Source organism: Periplaneta americana, chromosome 6 (assembly GCF_040183065.1).
Source record: "Periplaneta americana isolate PAMFEO1 chromosome 6, P.americana_PAMFEO1_priV1, whole genome shotgun sequence".
Classification (NCBI taxonomy): domain Eukaryota; kingdom Metazoa; phylum Arthropoda; class Insecta; order Blattodea; family Blattidae; genus Periplaneta; species Periplaneta americana.
This window is the reverse complement of record NC_091122.1, coordinates 47,636,827-47,661,174: the sequence shown is the minus strand read 5'-3', so window position 1 is coordinate 47,661,174 and position 24,348 is coordinate 47,636,827. Positions and strand designations below refer to the sequence as shown.

At 33.3% G+C, this 24,348-nt stretch overlaps 2 protein-coding genes across 2 annotated transcripts in view; both read left to right on the top strand.

Moving 5' to 3' along the window:
* The window catches only part of Pdp1 (PAR-domain protein 1), a 588,948-nt gene that overhangs the window by 85,659 nt on the left and 478,941 nt on the right, over positions 1-24,348 (top strand). The gene's annotated exons all lie outside the window — the stretch shown is intronic.
* Positions 1,672-17,261, top strand: LOC138702197 (uncharacterized). Its single transcript, XM_069829802.1, has 2 exons — positions 1,672-2,281; positions 16,955-17,261. The coding sequence occupies exons 1-2, from the start codon at positions 2,059-2,061 to the stop codon at positions 17,143-17,145; spliced, it is 414 nt and encodes a 137-aa protein (XP_069685903.1). The 5' UTR covers positions 1,672-2,058; the 3' UTR covers positions 17,146-17,261.

Below are 24,348 nucleotides of genomic sequence, written 5' to 3'. Positions count from 1 at the left end.
GTCATTTTTTTGTGCAGATGGAATTTTGTTCCCCAGATGAACACACAAGTTAAAATTCTACAAGTGGGTGTACAAAAAAAGCCACCGGCGTGGCTCAGTTGGTTAAGGCACGTGCCTGCCGGTCTGAAGTTGCGTTCGGGCGCGGGTTCGATCCCCGCTTGGGCTGATTACCTGGTTGGGTTTTTTCCGACGTTTCCCCCAACCGTAATGTGAATGCAAGGTAATCTATGGCGAATCCTCGGCCTCATCTCGCCAAATATCATCTCGCTATCACCAATCTCATCGACGCTAAATAACCTAGTAGTTGATACAGCGTCGTTAAATAACCAACTAAAATAAGTGTACAAAAATCAAAAGAATACTAGCAGTTGATGTGTTTTATTTGTGTATCAAATTATTTGCAACAAGGATCCGATGTTTAATTTTCATTTTTATGACTTACCTCCCTTTACCGCAATAACACAGTATAACATATAAATATTGAGACGTTGTGGAGCAATGTTAAATTTCCGCTAGTTGCTTGAATAATGTAAAAATCAATCTTTTAAATCATTTTTACGGGCCTTGCTTTTATTTCTACATCTACAGTGACATCAAAAACTTTTTCCTTACACTTTTATTGTATCTTGTTTTTTTATTATACCATGCAGGGTTTGCTAAATGGTAAGTTTTAGTTGCCATAGTAATATTTTACACTGAATAGGTACAATCATGACGTAGTTAAAAATGCAAGGATAAAGTTTTTGATGTCACTTTAGTTTTGTTACTTTTTGGTTTAAGATCTTAGGTCTTCTATGAATTACTTTGAATTGTTGAAATAATTTAATACGGTATGTCATAGTTTCATTTTTCTTTTCCGCTTATTAGACATGAAATGTAATTAACATTTTCTTGTATTGTTTTATTTTTAACATAAAACCTTATTTTTGTTATGTCCGGAATTATCATTTACAATACATATCTAAGTATGAAATGTATTTTCAGAAATTAAACTTAAAAAGAATGACATTATTAATCGTAATTAAATCTTTATGTTACAACAAGAGATAACATTTATACATAATGACAAATTAATGTTTTCGCCAAATGGATTGGCATCTTCAGGTCAAGTAAAACATGTTAACATCTTTCATCTCTTTTTGGAACTGTACCAGCAATACTAGAAGAGGTCTTGCCTTCTCCCTTCGTCACATATACTTCTATCAATACATCGTTCCCTATATACGTAATGATTTCTGGATTATTCAACTTTACCACTTGTTTTTAATGGCATATTGTTTGATCCCTATCATAACATTTTAATTTTTAACGATTGTTTTTAACTAGATAAGTTCAAGTGTTCATTTATGTTAACATGTTTTACTTGACCTGAAGATGCCAATCCATTTGGCGAAAAGTTTGTCATTATGTATAAATGTTATCTCTTGTTGTAACATAAACATTTAATGTATTGTTAAGTATTGACTGTATAAAACTCACTCATTAATTGATATTGTACTTAACGGACCAACATGCCTTTAAAATTATTATTAATCGTATTTTGGAGGGCCTAACGCGAGACGTACTTATTGTGTTTGTACTCATACTGTATTTATGCAGTTTTGATAATATTGTAGTGTGATTAAGAAAAATAATTGTTAGTTTTTTTATCTTTCATTTTCTTTTTACAAGCCTGGAATCTCTCTAATAAAAAGGACATTGGTTTTGATCGCTTGTATCAAATTCTGCAGTCTTCAATACAAGAGAAATAGCGGCCATCTTGTTTAAAAATCTCACGAAACAAAAAAAGAAGATCGAGAGTTCGAGATCCATGAGTGCAGGATGTGCTGTCGTATGTGGCATAGGCATATTAACAATAATAACACTAGTACTTCAACATAAGTGTATAATGGCTCTGACATGTATATCTGCTGTGAATAATCTGACTTTTGAATTCTACGACCAACGGATTGTGAACTAAGTCGACGGTCGTGTTCGAATCTGTGTACTTTTCGGTGGTGAGCCGTCACTATTGCGGGCCACACGTGGCCGCCTCGGGGGGACTTGTGCTATCTTGGCATGGGCACCGACGCGAGTGTGAACCTCCAACACCTCAGCTCTGCAAGCAACAATAGCAGTAAGCAGAACTACTATCTGTCGGCATGCCTCCAGCAGCAGCAGCAACAGCAGCAGCAGGAAATGGCGTATCAGGCCTGGACGCAGCATCAGGAACACTGGACTGAGAAGTTCCAGCAGCAGACTCTTCCGCAGCCTCCGCCGCCAAAAAGATACTTCCAGCAAGGTATGGTGGCCGCGATAACATTTGCTTTAGATGTAGTCGGAGTGACGTGTAACAGTCGCTGGTGAAAGATATTTTTCCTCAGTATATTCGCTTATGGCAGTGATGTCAAAGCAAGCGCATTTTTCTGACCTTGACGTCGTGCGCGGGCATTAAGCGCTAGGTATGCTAGGAGGAATAAGCAGCCTGTTGGATTAAGAGAACAGTGGTGCGCAAACTTCAAACGGAACGTGAAATTTTATGTCTTTCTGTTTGTTATTTTCTATATTGTATGTAAAACAAAAGTAGTAACACCTATTTCTTAGCCTAATATTGCAGTTGTATTTTAAACGTTAATAACATAATAAAGAGTAAAGAAGGAATATTCACACAAATTCCGTAATAACTACAACTATACTGTACTAAGTGAATTAAACACATCATTCATAAAGAAAGTGTTATCCCAAAGAAGGACACTGAATATGACATGATAAGTTGAAATTGATATTGATGGTATATTTAGCCTTATAAAAGTAATCAAAACAATATTATAGTACAAAGCAAAGTTGTTTATGTATATGTTTTAACTGTAACTAATATTACATAATAAAACTCTTATTGCATTATGCTTTTAGGTGATATTGGTGCGCAACTTTCTGTTATCAGAATATTAAATTATCTCGAAATCTGCTGAAGGTATAGAGCTGACGTTTTACCAACACAGGCACATATCTTTTGTTTGTGATGTAACAGTATTTGCTTTGTTAATTAATTTCCTTACAAACATTTTCCATGCGAATATTTTTAAACATTTTAACACACTATCTTCAGTAATACGTATTTATGATATATTAGATTTACGAAAACATTTTTTTAGTGCCTTTAAGGCTACTAAACAAACATTCTGAAACTTTCACTTTTCTGTAAAAAAGTTGAGAAAATATTCCTTTCGAATAAAAAAGCAAATTTGTGAAAATTGAACATTAAAAGTAAAACTTACATTCTTATAATGCACTTATAGTTTTCAGACAAATCTAAAAATTAACATGGATACAGTTTTAATAAGTTCTCTTCCCATTATCCATTGAATCAGTGCTGGCCATCTCTGAATATAGCTCGACCAAGCGGCATATACCACTTCTTTCGTCTGTCTCTTTCTTTTCCGCTGTAAAGCGCTCAGGCTCTCCTGAGCTCTAAAGCGCGGGCTTGCTCCTATAGGCATCAGTTGACATCACTGGCTTATGGGAACAGAAAATTGAAGGATTTCATTCCCATACGCAAGGCTTAAGTTAGAGTACAAGACAAAATACTAAATATATAGATATATCTAATTTTCTCAAACCACGGATTCGCAAAATACGTTTTGCTTTCCGGCCGATAAAAGCAAAAGTTTTATGTTTCAAGCTCTTGCAGGTCAAAATACCGTTAAGTTTAAACTTGCGAAAATTTTGTGTATACGTAAAATTGTGTTACCGCGAAATTTTATGTCTCCAGTAAGTGAAATTTTGTGTTTATCCACGAAATTTTGTATATAAGTAAAATTTTAGAATTATTTATAAAACAGTTATATTACCGGTTGTTCTGTATGGTTGTGAAACTTGGATTCTCACTTTGAGAGAGGAACAGAGATTAAGGGTGTTTGAGAATAAGGTTCTTAGAAAAATATTTGGTGCTAATAGCGGTGAAGTTACAGGAGAATGGAGAAACTTGCACAACGCAGAACTGTACGCATTGTATTCTTTACCTGACATAATTAGGAACATTAAATCCAGACGTTTGAGATGGGCAGGGCATGTAGCACGTATGGGCGAATCCAGAAATGCATATTGAGTGTTAGTTGGCAGGCAGGCCGGAGGGAAAAAGACCTTTGGGGAGGCCGAGACGTAGACGGGAGGATAATATTAAAATGGATTTGAGGGAGGTGGGATATGATGATAGAGAATGGATTAATCTTGCTCAGGAGAGGACCGATGGCGGGCTTATGTGAGGGCGGCAATGAACCTCCGGGTTCCTTAAAAGCCATTTGTAAGTAAGTGAAAATTTTGCTTTCATCACGAATAGGGATATCCTGAACTAACACCAACAGATAGCGCGCGTGTACTTTGAGGGATGCGCTTTGCGTGTGCATTTGTTTTCCGGTGTATAAACATTGAGGATTTACGTAGTGTATTAGTGCATTAAATACTCTTAAAAATAACTCAAAATGCCAAACTTTTGTTGTGTTCCTATATGTAAAAACCAGGAAACCCTTTTGTCTTCATTCAGGTCCCGAAATATTCTGAATATATGCTTTAAATCATAAAAATTCAACTAATTAAATTGCGCATCTAAAGTGATATATTAAACAAAAATAACTACTTCAAGTAAGGAATTGCTGACTACAATTTCAACCTCGATAGCAAGCTATGTTAGCTTAGATTATATTCAGTACTTCTAGGAGTCTCCGAAGTTTACGCCTGCAGTAAACTCTCGATTAACTGGGATGTTTATTATCCTGGACGATCCATAGTGAAATCCATTTCGCGAATAATGTTTTTAATGTGCTGTAGACTAATTATCAAAACTATGTTTTAACTGTAAATTTTCACAATTATCTTACATAATATTCAAAACTGCATGTCCTTAACCTATAAAAATAAAAATAAAATAATATAAATATAAATAAAAACCTATTATGTCTACAAATGTACATATTTTAGCGAAATGTCTTAATATGATCTACAAGTTCAACATGTCTATTCATGTTAAATTCTCTAGGTATTTCGATTATAATTTCAAGCCTTCAATCAAATTAATGTTTATTCACGGTATGTATCTATATGTTATGTCTCTACATACGTAAGTAAGCATGTATGTATGTATGTATGTGTGTATGTGTGTATATTAGCTAAGTGTCATAATATTATCTATAAGTGCAACATGCTATTCATGTTAAATTCTCTATGTTTTTCGACTGTAATTTCAAGACATTAATCTAATTAATTTATATATGTTACACTCTTACAAGTGTATATTTATTGTATGGTAGTCTGTAAGTTTCAATTTGTTATGATTAGTTTAAAATATAACCCTAATATACTATATGTAAAATAGGGTTTATAAATATGGAATAAATACTACTACTACTACTAACCTATAAAACACAGGAATAATCGTGATACTACTACTATCATATTATATTATCTTATCAAACATTGCATTTCATCTTTCTGCAACTAGAGACAAAAATACGAGGAATTCAATCTCGATAGTCACTTCTTTATAAAAAAAAAACAAATTGATGGCTGCATATCCTGTTTTTAGCAGTACGGTCCTTACAATACTAATGATTAAAGCGGTAATATTCACCTTCGACAAAGTTCCTATTTTATTTATTTATTTTTTTATTCGTGCACCTCGTTCTCAAAGTTCTCGTTCAGGTTCATGAACATTCAATTTACTCGTATCTATATTCTGCTTACTGCAGATTTCCCCATCCATCTCTTAAGGGGTATCGCTCAGTATTATACAAGTTTACGCTATTATTTATTTTAAATTAAATTATGAAGTAAGAAAATGCTGAATTATATTAAATTATACTAGGTTATACAAAATAATTGTAAATATAATTTTGACACGCACAGGAAACCAACAAGCGGGAAAACGTAATCAACTGTAGCATATGACTTAATATAGCTCTACAACATGTTGTGCCGCATGGAACGTTCCTGCCATCTAACGGTAAAACTTTGCATAAGATATCCCTATTTATTCGAAATAAGTCTTTTTCAAGAGTTTTTTTTTTTTTTTTTTTTTTTTACGAAATGTTAATTTGAAGTGCTCAAACATTTATGTTTATGTACTAAATGTTGAATTTAATAGCCAAACTATACTTCAATACAGCATTTTGAATCTTAATACTCACGTCGGCTTTTAGTGACTTAATTTTTTTTTTGTATGAAGTAGAAACAGCCTGAATGTTTTGTGGTGCCGATTTGTTTATATTATTCACACATACTACGGGAGACTGTTACACAAATTTCTCTACAAAATGTATAAATGGAAAATTGTAAATTTTATTAAAATTTACAAAGATCCTTAAGATTCCCTTGATGATACAGACCTTCAGTGTTTGTACGAACATTCAGTAATATATTTTGCATGACGAGAATCAGAAGTAACATTTTTAAATGTGAAATAACACACAATTTATGTTTTTTTTTTTTTTTTTTTTTTTTTTTTTTTGCGAAATAACTGCTACATTAACGAGATTTTTATACCGAATTTTAAGATATTTATTCACCGTATTCCTATAAATAAACGCTCTCATTCCATATATTTAAACACTTCCTTATATATATATATATATATATATATATATATATATATATATATATATAGTAGAAATCAAAATACTGTACACAGATAGTGCATGTAACATGAAAAATCAATTTTCTCAAATACGCTCTCCCGTGTTCATTTTAGGAGAAAATGTTGTAAGTAGATCTGGAATTTCAGGGCATTAAAAATGTATGTTTAGGCACCTAAGATAAGCTTGTAAAGTAATAAAATAGGCACTAAAAGGTTCTGAAAATTATATTTTTGCAACAACAAAAATTACAACATTTCCATTCATATTTGCTTTGCAATACATAACAATCATCTTTTCCAAATTGCCCAATGCCAAACTGTCTTTTTTGTCAGTCGATATCAGTTTATATGCGGAGAAGAAACGCTCCGTACAAACATAAATCAGAGGGTATAGTTAAACTTAATTACATTTTTCATTTTAGTTTCAACAGGGAGAAATTATTTTTCCGTAAAAATCATCTCTGGGAATTCTACGAGCCACTGACGTACAAGCGCTTTCGTTGATGATTTCTGTCTAGGCAAGTCTATATTTTTTTTTTCAATTTCACATAAATCATGACAATTTTATCTATAACACTATAACCAATACTGTCTATAATTTGAAATATTGATTTTTATTTTAACTATTTACATAGACTAGACGTGAAGGAATGCACATGAGAGTCTCTCTCTTATTATTGTAAATACTAGCAAACATTTTTAGAACCCATTTTTAATAGACACATTAAACACAAAAACCCATTAAATTGGCCCTGGAGACTCAAATGGGCAGTTTAGGGTACTATAAAATCTACTAACTTTCATTGTTTGTGAAAAGTGGACATAGTTTAAATTTTTGTTAATTAATGCTTAAGGAACATAACAGGAAATTAGCCTAAAATTTCAGATCTAGTTGTAAATACAGTATATATTTTTTTAAGAATTAAAACGAATCAATACAGTAACAAATTTATTTTTTATTTACTATTAGAAAAAATACTAATGTTAGTACTTTTACTAATATTCTTTAATGTTTTGGTTTTGTTGGATATAGTTTTCCTTTCATAATAATCCATTCATTAATGTTATGCCATTCATATTCATTAAATTTAATTAATTTTACTATTTGTAAATAGAATTGTAAAGTTTTGAGTAAAATAAATGGAGGTACATTTTACAATTTTATTTAATTAATTTCTCTGAACTTATTAAGAAAAATAGTTATTAATGTTTTTCGGTGTATTTTTAGTCCCTTGACATTTTTCCTTCTAAATTATTTCTGTGAAACATATAGAGAAGATAGTGCTTACAAATAATTTATTTTCTACTTCAACTCCCCTATTTCTAATACTTCGATTTTCGTAGTGTATATACTTCATCAAACAAAACTGATTTCTTTATGAAAATCAGTTGCACATGTCATAAGCAATTAATCTTATTTTGACACTATTCGTTGAAGAAAACATGGCAAGTTGTAACCATCTAGATTAAGCCGTCGAAAAAAAGTTTATATATATACAGTATATAAATATATATATATATATATATATATATATATATATATTATACATATACATTTACAGTAGAGAACCTGGAGAAATCTTTGGTTGTTTACTGTCATAATAATTACGTGAATGCAAAAAGAAAGTTGAAAGAAAACTGGAAAGTTAGAAAGTTAAAAAGTTAAAAATATATCAATTCAAATATATATGTAAAATGAGTAATTAATAGATTTATAGACAGAATAGATTTAATAAAAAATATGATGACTAGATAACAATATTACTTTAAATTATTATTTTCATTTATATCGTATTATCGAACCAAAAAATCTTTTTTTTTTTACTGCAAATATTTCAATTTTAGCGCATATTTCAACAGTTATTACTGCATACTTGCATTAATATTTTCAGTTTTAGTTCCGTGGTCTAGTAATAATAAAATGAGTGTCAAAATTTGACACATCCTTTCTTATTACGCACTTTGCGCGTTCTACTACACTTCATTTCCATTGTCATGTTGTAAATCCAACTTTTGTATGTTTACCTATTTCATTTTATTTATTACATTCAATAAATCTTACACCCAATAATATAGCTTTCAGTTGTGCAAAAATATACAATAATCTATGAAGAGATTAATTGAATTTACAAGCGTAAAAAAATTTGAGCTGAATAGAGAAATGTTAATTCTGTCCTGAACATTTCCTCTTGGCCTTCAAAGCTTGAAGATAATTAGGAAGTGCATTGAAGACCGTAATACAGCAATAGTGAACACCTTTTCATAACAATGTAGACTAACAGAGAGTAGATGGAGATTGATTTGTGTCTGGTATTAAAATTACGAATGTTTTGATTAGTACTGAATGTATCTTGCTTTTAGATCTGATTTGTCTCGTGTATTAAAATTACGAATGTTTTGATCAGTACTCAATGTATCTTATTTTTAGATCTGATTTGTGTCTTGTATTAAAATTACGGATGTTTTGATTAGTACTGAATGTATCTTGTTTTTAGATCTGATTTGTGTCTTGTATTAAAATTACGAATGTTTTGATTAGTACTTATTGTATCTTGTTTTTAGACCTGATTTGTGTCTTGTATTAAAATTACGAATGTTTTGATTAGTACTGAATGTATCTTGTTTTTAGACCTCATTTGTGGCTTGTATTAAAATGTTTTGATTAGTACTAAATGTATCTTGTTCTTAACATAAAACATCATCTGATAGAGATTTGATTTGTGTCTTGTATTAAAATTACGAATGTTTTGATTAGTACTAAATGTATCTTGTTTTTAACAAAAGAGCATCTGATGGAGATCTGATTTGTGTCTTGTATTAAAATTGCGAACGTTTTCATTAGTACTGAATGTAACTTGTTTTTAGATCTGATTTATGTCTTGTATTAAAATTACGAATGTTTTGATTAGTACTAAATATATCTTCTTTTTAGATCTGATTTATGTCTTGTATTAAAATTACGAATGTTTTGATTAGTACTAAATATATCTTCTTTTTAGATCTGATTTATGTCTTGTATTAAAATTACGAATGTTTTGATTAGTAGCCTACTCAATGTATCTTGTTTTAACAAACTATCATCTGATGGAGATCTGATTTGTGTCTCGTATTAAAATACGAATGTTTTGATTAGTACTGAATGTATCTTATTTTTATATCTGATTTGTCTCTTGTATTAAAATTACGAATGTTTTGATTACTACTGAATGTATCTTGTTATTAGATCTGATTTGTGTCTTGTATTAAAATTACGAATGTTTTGATTAGTATAGAATGTATCTTATTTTTAGATCTGATTTGTTGTCTTGCATTAAAATTCCGAATGTTTTGATTAGTACTGAATGTATCTTGTTTTTAGATCTGATTTGTGTCTTGTATTAAAAGTAGGAATGTTTTGATTAGTACTAAATGTATCTTGTTTTTCGACGTGATTTGTGTCTTGTATTAAAATTACGAATGTTTTGATTAGTACTAAATGTAGGCCTATCTTGTTTTTAAAAAAACATATCATTTGATGGAGATCTGATTTGTGTCTTGTTTTTAACAAAATATCATCTGATGGAGATCTGATTTGTGTCTGGTATTAAAATTACGAATGTTTTGATTAGTACTGAATATATCTTGTTTTTAGACCTGATTTGTGTCTTGTATTAAAATTACGAATGTTTTGATTAGTACTGAATGTATCTTATTTTTAGATCTGATTTGTGTCTTGTATTAAAATTACGAATGTTTTGATTAGTACTTAATGTATCTTGATTTTAGATCTGATTTATGTCTTTTATTAAAATTACGAATGTTTTGATTAGTACTAAATGTATCTTGTTTTTAACAAAATACCATCTACTGGAGATTTGATTTGTGTCTTGTATTAATATTACGAATGTTTTGATTAGTACTGAATGTGTCTTATTTTTATATCTTATTTGTGTCTTGTATTAAAATTACGAATGTTTTGATTAGAACGGAATGTAGCTTGTTTTTAACAAAACAATATCGAATTGAGATTGATTGGTACTGAATGTATCTTATTTCTAGGTCTGATTTGTGTATTGTATTAAATTACGAAAGTTTTGATTAGTACTAAATGTATCTTGTTTTAACATAAAACATTATCTGATGGAGATTTGATTTGTGTCTTGTATTAAAATTACGAATGTTTTGATTAGTAGTAAATGTATCATGTTTTTAACATAAAACATCATCTAATGGAGGTTTGATTTGTGTCTTGTATTAAAATTACGAATGTTTTGATCAGTACTAAATGTATCTTTTTTTTAACATAAAACATCATCTGATGGAGATTTGATTTGTGTCTTGTATTAAAATTACGAATGTTTTGATTAGTAGTAAATGTATCATGTTTTTAACATAAAACATCATCTGATGGAGGTTTGATTTGTGTCTTGTATTAAAATTACGAATGTTTTGATTAGTACTAAATGTATATTTTTTTTTAACATAAAACATCATCTGATGGAGATTTGATTTGCGTCTTGTATTAAAATTACGAATGTTTTGATTAGTAGTAAATGTATCATGTTTTTAACATAAAACATCATCTAATGGAGGTTTGATTTGTGTCTTGTATTAAAATTACGAATGTTTTGATCAGTACTAAATGTATCTTTTTTTTAACATAAAACATCATCTGATGGAGATTTGATTTGTGTCTTGTATTAAAATTACGAATGTTTTGATTAGTAGTAAATGTATCATGTTTTTAACATAAAACATCATCTAATGGAGGTTTGATTTGTGTCTTGTATTAAAATTACGAATGTTTTGATCAGTACTAAATGTATATTTTTTTTAACATAAAACATCATCTGATGGAGATTTGATTTGTGTCTTGTATTAAAATTACGATGTTTTGATTAGTAGTAAGTGTATCATGTTTTAACATAAAACATCATCTGATGGAGGTTTGATTTGTGTCTTGTATTAAAATTACGAATGTTTTGATTAGTACTAAATGTATCTTGTTTGAGTATGATTTATTCAAACATTAAAGTTACTGTAACTCAGAATGAATTTAGTCACTTGACATTTTCACCCGTGCAGCGCCTTTCTAGTTTACACCGTTGGTGAGCTATTAAGTTTGTATAACTTTTACACTTCAGCATTATTGTTTTAGCTTTACACAGAAATCTACATTGTACCCCGGAGAAAGATGTGTTCACGTTAAAAAAAAAAATAACGTGTGGTCTCTGTGTTTGGGGCCTCGGATTAGGTGTATCCTGACTTGAGAACCCACTTCTAATTATTGTTGTTTGTGTGCGTAGTACTGTACTTATGACGTGTCTAGGATTCTTGTTCTTGGCACTGTCTGTTTATTTCTTTATTCATTCCGTTAATATTGACTCATCCACAGGGAACTAATTCAGAATTCAGAACTTAGTAGGCTTGGTCGAACATCGCGAGCCTTCAAATTACAGTTTAGAACCAAGTGATGCATATTTGAAAACGTTCTCCATGACTCGCTGGCGCTGAATTATAACATTATTCTTCTCGTGTGGAAAAGAAATCAATACGAAGAACTTCTGGGCTCTTGAATATTATAACTTGAATTAGTCCGACATTCCTCTAGAGGTTTTTGGATCACGAAAGCGACTAGCAAGAAGGGGTTCGACATGGAAAAGCTTTATTTCTACGAAACCTTTTAGACGTTAGAAACTTAGACATTTAAAAAACAACATTTTAGAACACTGGCACCGTTGGTTTTCTTGCCATGTATTGTGGGTCCCTATCACCACGGCATGGCGCGTCCTCAAGTTGGAGGAGACGGCCTCCAGATATGTAGGGTAGCTGCGAATATATTGAATAAGCAGTCGTGGACAGCCGATAAGGGGTGGTCCTCCAGCTTTGGGTTGGGCGAAGGGCCAACAACCCATCACCGTAAAAAAAAAAGCTTGTTACGAATCCATACAGTAAGCCTCGGAATGGAACTGATTCTCTGGCACGACCACTGGAGAATAAGGTTCTTAGGAAAATATTTGGGGCTAAGAGGGATGAAGTTACAGGACAAAGGAGAAAGTTACACAACGCAGAACTGCATGTATTGTTTTATTCACATGACATAATTAGGAACATTAAATCCAGACGTTTGAGATGGGCAGGACATGTTGCACGTATGGGCGAATCCAGAAATGCTTACACAGTGTTAGTTGGGAGACCGGAGGGAAAAAGACCTTTGGGAAGGCCGAGATGTAGATGGGAGGATAATATTAAAATGGATTTGAGGGAGGTGGGATATGATGATAGAGACTGGATTAATCTTGCACAGGCTAGGGATCAATGGCGGGCTTATGTGAAGGTGACAATGAACCGGCGTGTTCCTTGAAAGCCATTTGTAAATAAGTAAGTTGGTTTTCTTGACTTGCAGATTGTAGAATAAAGGTTGGCAATATTGTGATACGAGTATTTGATAATTCTTTTTGAGAATTTATTACAATTTTACTGAGCGAGAGGAAGATTGGTTTTTTGCGTCAACGTATTAAGGGAATGTTCGTGGACAAGTTGCTGCACAAAACCGGTCCTGCTCTCGCTGAGTAAAATTGTAAAAAATTCGCAAAAAGAATTATCATAATATTACTCTATCACAATATTAGCAACCTTTACCCTATATCAGAGACGGGATAATCGATAGGTCTTTTTAATCGAAACAAACTCATTTCATTATCGAACAAAACAATCTTTTGTTCTACTGATGAGACAATGCAATTAGCCCATTGTTTTCCTTAATTTATTTGTTTGTTTGTTTGTTTGTTTCTTTCTTTCTTTCTTTCCCTGAGTTTAACCTCTCCCTTGTAGGTTCATTTACACGACCCACGCCACACGGGCCTTACAGGGCCGCGACCTGTCGGGAGAGGAATTAATCTATTGGATCACATACATACTTTTTTGACCACACAAGGACATGGAGGGCCTCCCCGGACGAGGGATCAGCTCAATGCCAGGGCCACCTCCGATACAACACAAACATTTAAGACATTACACAGCATTCACTCACACATATGAAAGGATTAAGGGAAGGATCGCCGTCCATGGCCGGACTTTCAAGAGGTACAATCCCGGCATTTGCCTGGAAATAACTGAGGAAACCATGAAAAACCTCAGTTAGGATTGCCGGCCCCTGGGATCGAACCCCGGACCTCCCGAATGCGAGGCCAGCCCTCTACCACTCCGCTAGCCCGGTCGGTTTGTTTATTTATAAAGATTCATAACAATCTAAGTATAATAATAAGGCATAAAATAGGACTATTTCACAACTAACAACGAACTCGTGTAATATAATTAATAAACCGGAATGATTGAGGAGGATTAGTAAATATTTTATGAAGTGGTAGGGGTGTCTACTCTGAATAAAAAAGTTCATATAAACATGTGTCCAATTTTCAATGGTTGTGGAGATACAGTTGTTTGAATGTTGAGCTTAACAAGCCTAACAAATGGTATGAAGAAACGACAAATTACTATATGATTGCGTGGAAGCAGTACTGTTCATAATAGTTGTAGAGAAACGGCTGTAAGTAGTTCACTTGGTTACAAAACTGGACATGTTCTTCCAACATGACGAAGCTCCTGTAAATTTTAGTCGTCAGGTGACATATCTAAACTTGACATCTACAATTCATGTTTTTTGTTTCAGATAAGTATAGTAATGATCAGGGAAAGGATTTATATGTAAATACATATTTACTTATAAAGCTAATATAATTTATATTTTGCATTATCTTTATGTTTCACAATGTGTAGGGTTGAAAAATCCTACTTTTATTTTCCATATTTTTCCATATTTTAGAGTTTAGTACATATTTTCGTTAATTTCCATATATTTTCCATATTTCATATAAAACAGTCCATATTATATTAGGTTTAACAATAAAACAAAACAAAATTCCATTAACTTTTAAAAATACATTTCAACAATAGAGATTTAAACACATGTTCAGTAATCCCTTTAACATCAGAGTTATTTGAAAATTAGCAGTCCTATCAACAATGGGAAAGTAAGTTACAAAACTGTATTAATTTAATTTAAAATTTTAACAGACTTCAGTTGTGCAGCTCAACAGTTAAATGCCAGTCAGAGTACACATAGGTTCAGTTTTGTAAATCATACTATAAAGACGGTAAATATGCCAAAAGTACGTCATTCAGTCAATTTAAAATCAAAACTAACAAGTTACATTTCAGAATTTAAAGAAGATGGTTTATCAACTGACAATAAAATATTATTTTGTAATTTGTGTCAGTGTGCAGTATCATCTACACAAAAGTTCCTGGTGCAACAACACATTACAACTAGTAAACATCAGGCCAACAAACAACTAAATTCCAAGCAGAGACAATTGTTTTTAACACAACCAACAACATCGAATGTAAGATCTGAGTTTAACATCGACCTGTGCCGTTCTCTCATCTCTGCTGATATTCCTCTCTACAAACTAAAGAATAAGGTCTTCAGGGAATTCCTTGAAAAATATACTCAACATACAATCCCGGATGAGTCAACACTTAGGAAGACGTATGCTCCATCCATCTACGATGAGACAATACAGAAGATAAGAGATGAAATTAAAGATAGTTCAATTTGGGTTTCCATTGATGAGACTCCCGACAAAGAAGGTAGACTTGTTGGTAATGTAGTTATCGGTTTGTTAAGTGAACAATATTCTGAACGAATTCTTTTACATTGTGATGTTCTAGAAAAGTGCAATAACAAAACTATAGTTAAACTGTTCAACGAAGCTATGGGTATCCTGTGGCCAAAGGGTATTATGTACGATAATGTGTTATTCTTTATTAGCGATGCTGCCCCTTATATGGTCAAAGCTGGACAAGCATTATCTGTTGTATATCCTAAATTGACTCATTTTACTTGTGTGGCGCATGCATTTCATCGTGTGGCAGAAGTGGTCAGAGACAATTTCCCTAAAGTAGATTTGTTGATTTCATCAGTGAAAAAAGTATTTCTCAAAGCTCCCAGTAGAGTTAACGTGTTGAAAGAAATGTACCCTGAAATTCCATTGCCACCAAAGCCAATTTTAACTAGATGGGGTACATGGCTAGAAGCAGTTGAATATTATGCCGAACATATAGACTCTATTAACAATGTTCTCCTTGCATTGGACTCTGAAGATGCAGTCTCAATTGATACTGCGAAAACAGTTACCTGTGACATAAGTGTGAAGAATGACTTAGCTCACATTCAGCATACATTTTCATGCATCATAAAAACGCTCAAAAGTCTCCAAAATAGGCACCTTTCACTATCTGAAAGTTTTGAAATTATAAATAGTACTGTGGAACAACTGAATCGTGGTAGAGGTAAAGTTGCAGATGCAGTAAGAGCTAAGGTGGACACTGTACTTTCAAAAAACCCTGGATATGAAGAACTACAAAAGGTTGTTGCTGTGATGAGTGGTGAATCAACAGTGAAGATTAACTTGGACTTATCCCCAGCAGACATTGTGAAATTGAATTATGTACCAGTTACTTCTTGTGACGTCGAACGCTCTTTTAGTCAGTATAAATCTATCCTCAGAGACAATAGAAGAAGATTCACTTTTCAGCACTTGAAAGAAATGTTTGTAACCTATTGTTATGGTAACAGACAATAAAAATTGTGTTTTGTTGAAACTACATTGGAAGATAAGGTACGTCCATTATATTTTTTGTTTAGTTTGATTAAAATGTACCAATATTTAACGTACATAGTCATTTTTTTATAATTTTAAGTCCATATTTAATTCCATATTTTGGTAAAAATCCATATTTAATTCCATATTTTGGTAAAAATAACTACATATATATTTACATATTTCATATATTTTTAGTCCATATAAATCCGTTCCCTGGTAATGATATACTGTGTGTATGTATGTATGTATGTATGTATGTATGTATGTATGTATGTATGTATGTATGTATATAAAATGTTTATTTTCAATTTCATGACTTATCAATTTCGATTACATTAACACGTGATATTTTACATGTTAAGTATCAAAATAATGTTTGTATTAACGTTTTCGCCTGTTAAGGCATCTTCGGATACAGTTTTGGCAGTAGGCTATTTATCGTAATGCAATTACATTAGTTTATCTACGTTAACTTACGGTTACATACAAAATTATAATTATGGTCCTGTCAAATATGTTAAAATACAGTACATTGATAGGTACTTAAATTAATAAGTATTATTTAGACAATAATTTTCATGAGTTTTATTGATACAAGGTGATTCACAAGGATTTAACGTCCTTTACGGAGCTTATTTCCGAAGACATTCTAAGCAAAAAATGTCATATAAACATGGGTCCTATTTCTCAATATTTACAGAGTTACGTTTCGTTATTGGAACGCATTGCTGTGAACGCGTGATCTTGGTCAGCGTGCAGTCAGCAGCCAGCGCGAGCGCTACGGAAATCAAAGTTAGCCGTATGCAGTTACGTAGCAGGACGAGTGCCGTTCACAAGCGTGCGGCCAAGTGTACTCAAGCGGACGGGGACGTTTTTAAAAATGTGTTGTAAACTCTCCAAGACTGTAAATTAGGACGCAAAATTGAACAGAAAATAATTAAGTCGGTGGAAGTGGTGTGATTTGTAATAATCGTTGTGATAAGTGCGTAAAAATAATGTAATGTTCTAGTTAAAAATAGAAAAAGATGTCTGTACGAAGCAACTAAGGAGTTCACAGCACATTTTTAGCTTCATAATACTTGCCAATTAAAGAAGTGATACTTCTGAATGGTTCATTCTCTATTTGTATTATTATTTCACCTTCAAACTGAAGAAAAAACGTATTTTACAAACAATTTTAAATTAGTGTAACTCTGAAAATATTGAGAATAGGAACTATGTTTATACGAAATTTTTTGCTCAAAATGTCTTCAGAAATAAGCTCTGTAAAGGACGGTAAATCCTCGTGAATCACCTTATATGTTCTTATGTTATCTGTGAACATTTGATATTGTTATCTTGTTTAATTTTATGAACTTACATATAAGAACTACCACTCTCTCTTAATATCATTGAATTTTTTTAAATTTAGTACAAAAGTTTAAAAAATATATCTATAAAACTCATGTTACATTTTTATGATATTGTGTTCACTTATTTTATGGTATATGATTTTCATTCTTTATTTCTACTGATTATTCATAAATTTGATGGTTTGTACACGCTTCTATATTTCTGTGATGGTATGAAGGAGATCAACATAATTATAAATTTGACATTTCTTGAACGATGGATCGGGCCGTGGTCGTTGTGAAGACACCAGTACACTCTTAGCTAAACTCCGCTAGTTTTGACACGGAACACTGTGGCCAGCTTCCATACAATAGTACAGGGACATCATTTTATTTTTACTTCAATTTTTATTGTACCTGAGTTTTTGAATGTACTTCACTCCCACCTCTTCTACGAATGAAGTTCAGCCGTCTTCCACACAGATCCAAGTCATAGTAGCCTTACCGTCACAGTACGTTCCAAAAATATGTTCGCGTTTTCCAATGACCAAAGAGCTTTCAATATTGCATCATTTTCGCAAAGGTACTGTCGTCCATTTGCCTACGTCGCATTCCGGTTTTCCCCACCACCTTCTATTCGCCTCTCGGTAAAGGCTAGTGGCTGGGCTGTCTTAGCTCTTTTCTGAGAACATTAATTTCTGTTAGGAATTGGACATATACGTAACATTATACCCATACAACTATTTAAAATAACTTAAATAACAGGCCTCGTTAAGTAATTAACTGTCATGTGATTTCGCTCCTTTCTACGATCCTGCGACATAATCCTTGGACGGACAGTAGATAGAATGTCTGAGTAATTTTATCTTTTCGGATCGAGCAGAAGTGAAGATTGAATTTACAGTACGTAAGGTACTCTTTTATAGAGTAGGTACAGAGTTATTTAAACATGAGTTAGGCCTACTAGTACGAAGGACGAAACTGGTAATTGGAATTACATACATTAATCGAAATGAACCGCCACCATTTTGAAAAATGTGTTTAAATATCCATATTATGATTATTTTTCAATTTAACTTCATTCTCTATAGTGTACGCTAATGTGCTATAGACACTCTAATATACACTGCATAATGAATACGTCCGCATGGATAGCTCAGTTCGTGAGCAAAAACACTCATTGTTAATACTGTACTGTATTTTGATTAAACAAAAACCTAATGAAAATTATCAAACTCAAAAGCTTGATATTTCCTAATTTACGTAAATGGATGAATTACTTTTCTTCCCTCCTATACCTAGTAAAGTGATTTGTTTGTATATTACGCCATCGAACTCCAGTCATGCAAGGGGTTAGCAACCGTTGATTCAAAGGTATAGGCAGGTTAATATCAGAAATGTTAGTAAAAATAAAATGATGTCCCTGTATATAATATACAATGCATAATGAATACGTCCACATGGACAGCTCAGTTCGTGAGTAAAAACACTTATAGTTAATACTGTACTGTATTTTGATTAAACAAAAACCAAATGGAAATTATCAAACTCAAAAGCGTGATATTTCCTAGTTTACGTAAATGGATGAACTTCTTTTCTTCCCTCCTATACCTAGTAAAGTGATTTGTTTGTATATTACGCCAGTATCATCGAACTCCAGTCATGGAAGGGGATAGCAAACTGTGTTTTCGGTTCTCAACAAAGTATAGCCAGGTTAATATTAGAAATGTTAGTAAAAATAAAATGATGTCCCTGTACATTATGCAACGAGCCTATAATGGTAGTAATTAAGACGCGAGTATGTTTAGGATACGAGCGCAAGCGAGTTTCATAATTTTCATACGAGCGTCTTAATTACCATTATAGTCAAGTTTCATACGACTTTTTATGCTCGACCATATTTCTAACTTGAAATTATTCATAAGTATTCATGTTATTCTTATCTGACTGAGGAGCGGAACTGACCTTGTACAATACCTCGTAAATTGTGAGATGTGCGCAGACGCGAAAATATTGATTTTTTCCGAGAAACAATTAATCTTGATATAACCTTGAAATTGAATTAGACATTGAAAAACGAGATGACAAATTGAATTTATTTGAATATTATTTGCAATTAACGCTAATTGTTATAGTAACAGAACTGAATTTATTTCAAATATAGGTGATTTATTGTGCAAATGGTGAAATTAATTTGCGGAATGTGCTTTGTGAAAGGCTGGAAGATGATGGTGAATTGATGTTAATTTGTGTGTTGTTTTTTTCGACTGAGTTTAATATTGTATTTGAGATTTCAATTTTATTTTGGATCGATTCTTCAACATAACCTTCTGCGACAGTATTGCATTTCCAGCCTCCGTGACGTTTCAATGAATAGAATAGAATAATCGATACTTGCGCTTTCATATTGCTACAATGGTATTTTCTGATTGGTGGAACACCTGAACTTTAATGAATAGGTGTACTTTAATGAGGTCCATTAAAGGGCTGCTACCAGGTGTATAAATACTACATTTCGGCATGGTCGAGCATGAAGATTATTACTTTGAGTTCGTTACGATTGAGCAAACGCTTGGAATAGCCAAATACAGAATACTTGACCCTTTCAGGTCTAGGACAAACAACCCAGATAATAGAATCTGTAAATAATTCCGAAAACTTTGGATAAATTCGCCACATCTGCAAAACCCAAAATCTTCTTCATAATCCAATCATCGTGAAAGCCTGGAATCTCACATCCATTTCTCATGAGGACTTGATAGTATTTGAATTCGCCTTGTAGGTGTTAAACAAAAGAACTCGGTGCGAGACGCTCTATCCTCTGCGGCGGAAGAATAAGGAGAGTACAATGTCCCAGAAACGAGTTTGTCTGAAATTGGTCTTGTTCATATACATTTACATGGCGGCCGGAGAGTTTTACAATTCTATGACACATAATCTAGAGTAATGCATTCGCCACAACTGCTATTATTCAAACTAGTGGTTCTCAACTGGCGACCCGCAGAACCACTGCGTACCTCTCAATACAGTGCAACTTCACAAATAGACTCTCTACAAATAGACGCTCACTCTCTTATACAGGGACATCATTTTATTTTTACTTACATTTTTATTGTACCTGCATTTCTGAATGTACTTCACTCCGACCCCTTCACTAATGTCCTTGCTCCCGTCAGACACACAAACTTACGGCCGCTGTTGCATTCAAAGTCTTCAAGCAGTGAAGTAAACACTGCAGTGTATAGTGTGTTTCAGAAATATGGTTGCGTTTTCTATAGAAGAAAGAACCTATATTAATAATATCATACTAAAAAATTATATTCAAGAAACGATAAATTAAATTTCAGAGAATATGCTTCAAAATGTTTTTAATAATATGCGTAAAGAATTGAAGCCTGCATTGTAATGAACGGCAACCATTTTCAGCAACTTGTTTAAAAATTCAGATTAGCTTATTTTGAATTGAGATGGCTAGAAGCAAAGGAATGCTAGTGACATTTGTAATAACATGAGTTAAGTGCATCCAGTGTAAGCTAAAGTATCTAAAATTTTAGTGGCAAAGGGATATTTTAATCTCATCACACATTAAAATTTAAATAAAAATTTCACCGATTTTACGAAAGCTTAAATATTTAAACCCCATTTTCTCAAAAAGTAACGTACAGTCCTTCACTTATGAGCCCCTCAATTTAAATGCACTCTCTATATTGTATGTTAACATCAATAATTAATATGCTAAATAAAGTAGACATTACATAACGAACATAGCCGCCTGAAAAGTTGAGTTTTTGAAAAAAAAAATGTTACTACTCTACTGTATTTTGATAAATTCCAAAAACGTGATGATCAAACTGAAAATCGTTATTATCGTATTTCCCTACAACATAAATGGATATACTACTTTTCTCTCCTCCTATAGCTAGTAAAATGATTTGTTTACATATTGCACTAGTAACATCAAACTCCTGTAATGGAAGGGGGTAACAGTGTTTCCGAGTATAGCCAGGTTAATGTTAAAAATGTTGGTAAAAATAAAGTGATGTCCCTGTACTTCACGATACAAGGTAAGTCAACGCATCCTGTCCCATGCTGCACAGGGCTAACCAGTTGAACCAGTGCAGTAGTGTGCAGATACTCGTACACGTTGGCAGCATGGCAGGGAACAAAAAATGTGTACTTATGTTGAAGCAGAAGTTACAAATATTGGAACGGTTTAAAAAAGGTGAATCAAACAGAGCCATCCCTCAAGAACTTGATACTTAGATCAGAACAGTGCATAGGATAAAACAAAATTCATCTAATTACGAGGCATTCTGTAGTGATTATAAGAAGCGTTGTTATTATCAGTTGATTTAGGATGAAAACACAGCTTATTTTGTGTATTTCCTAAATTTAATCAATAGGGATGATTTATGTTCTCTCTTGAAGAGTATACACCATTTTAAAATAATTTAATACACAAACAGAACTATTACAAGAAATGCTCAATAAGTTTTTGTAGCTTTATTCTCTTCAGCTCTAACCAACAATAACAATAATCCAGGTTGCCAGGCGACGATAGAAAAGATGCGAAAACGAATGAGGTGTATAAAGAACTGAATGCTCTTCCATATTCAAGTATAAAAATATAGGGGTGCCATTTGAAATTTCAAAGTGAGAGTGGCTGGGGGTGGGAGGTGAAATCTAAAATGCAATTAAGCCTGGTTTAAGACTTCCCCCTTGATATCTAAATTTACGTGTTTTTTGTTTAAATTGAATTCATTTTAAATAACTAGTTATTTAGAGTGGAAAGTTTTGAAATGAAAGCCCTGTATGTAGATACATTTAGAGACTTTTTTCTCCAGAAATTTGATTTTTGTTTCAAATGTATCACGTATATTACACTTAATCAAGTTGTTTTGTTATATTTTTTGCTTATACTACAATACTGAGTGTTCAGTTCAAAGTGTGTCATGGCCCGCTGTATGCCGTCATGTGGCTATACTAAAAGCCAGGTTATGAACCGACTAAACCGGAAGCAAAGTTCTGTTGCTCTCTTTCTGAGTTCTGTTGCCACATAGTGGGGCGAGATTCAAAGCGTGTTCAGTGTTTGTCACCGATATGTTTAAAATAACTACTGTATATAGTTCTCGATAACACTATCCACAATATTAGTAATTAAAATTACTGTTTTTGAGAAAGCACGAGCTAATGGCGCTGGTACGAAATGCGACTCGTAATACACGTAGTACTGCAAATGAATTGGCTACACTGTCGCCGTGATTCCGTTGCCAGATTTTCGTTAGCAGACGACATTTTCACGCGAGGTCTCGTTCTCCCCTCCATCCCCCACACTCAACGTGTCATCACTGCACAGGCTACCCCTCTAACCCGCACTTTCCTCTCGCCCATCCAACTACTTCCTGTTTCGTCGGTTCATAACCTGGCTTTTAGTATAGCCGATGAGCCTAGAGAATTCAATCTTCCTACACTTCCGCAGAGGTGTATAACCTATGAGGCAGAGAAGTTGCCTAGCAGGCACGGCGTTCATTCTGAAGAGTACGTACCGATACGTAAGGTAACGCCGGTAGTGGCAGGAATGTGAACTGTTTGGAAATACGTACTGTCGGGATATGGGGAGAGGGTTAAGACGATTACTTACGTATTTGTTGACATTAACTTCGACGGTCAACATGGACGCGGAGTATTTGATTTGTGTTGTGGAATGTTACCGTACGCAACCGATGATAACAAATACCCTGCGTACGACTTGCCGGCGCTAAACACAGTTCGAAAGAGGTTATGGTAGCACACAGACCGTACAGACCGCCATCTGTTGCTACGACGTTCAAGTTATACAGTACACGTTCTCAAGTTCAGATTGAAGAACGCCTTAAATAATAGGCAACTTCTCTGACATATAAGCTGAAACTCGCTTCAAATCGGTGACCCAACAACAGTGACGTCGTGACACACTTTGAAATGAACACCCAGTATATTATTTAAAATTATATACGTTAATTATTTATGTTTCGGTCCGCACGCCATATAAAACATTGTACAGCCCTTATGTTTACCAATGTCCGCAGTACTCCGTAGAAAGACAGCGTTCGTACCTCGTCTCGCACACGGACCATTGATGTGTCTATTTGTGGAGTTCCACTGTATCAAGGAAAAATATTGCTGCTATAAACTATATCCAGCTTTCTAGACACAAACAATACAGCATTGTATTACTTTCTTAACTGTGAAATTCTAAGTAGTCTCATGTGTATATCTTATGAATTCACAATCAATAAATGTGCGTGTAGTTCATATCATGGTATCATAAGAGAGGTGCAGACAACTGGTACACACTGGTTCCGATCCTAGGCAGAAAACTTCTCCGATACAGGGATACAAAAATTGATCCCACGGCATGACAAATGTCTCAGTTCCAGTAGGAAATATGTTCAAAAATAGCTCAACAATTGCTGTAACTGTTTCAGTAAATCTTTCCATGAAATTGTGTTTTCTTTCTGTAAACTGTCCTAGGGGGTCTTACTTTCTGCACGGCTCCCGTAATTGCGCTCGATTGCCCAAACTTTGTATGAACACATGTTTTTTTAGTTGGTTATTTAACGACGCTGTATCAACTACTAGGTTATTTAACGTCGATGAGATTGGTGATAGCGAGATGGTATTTGGCGAGATGAGGCCGAGGAATCGCCATAGATTACCTGGCATTCACCTTACGGTTGGGGAAAACCTCGGAAAAAATCCAACCAGATAATCAGTCCAAGCG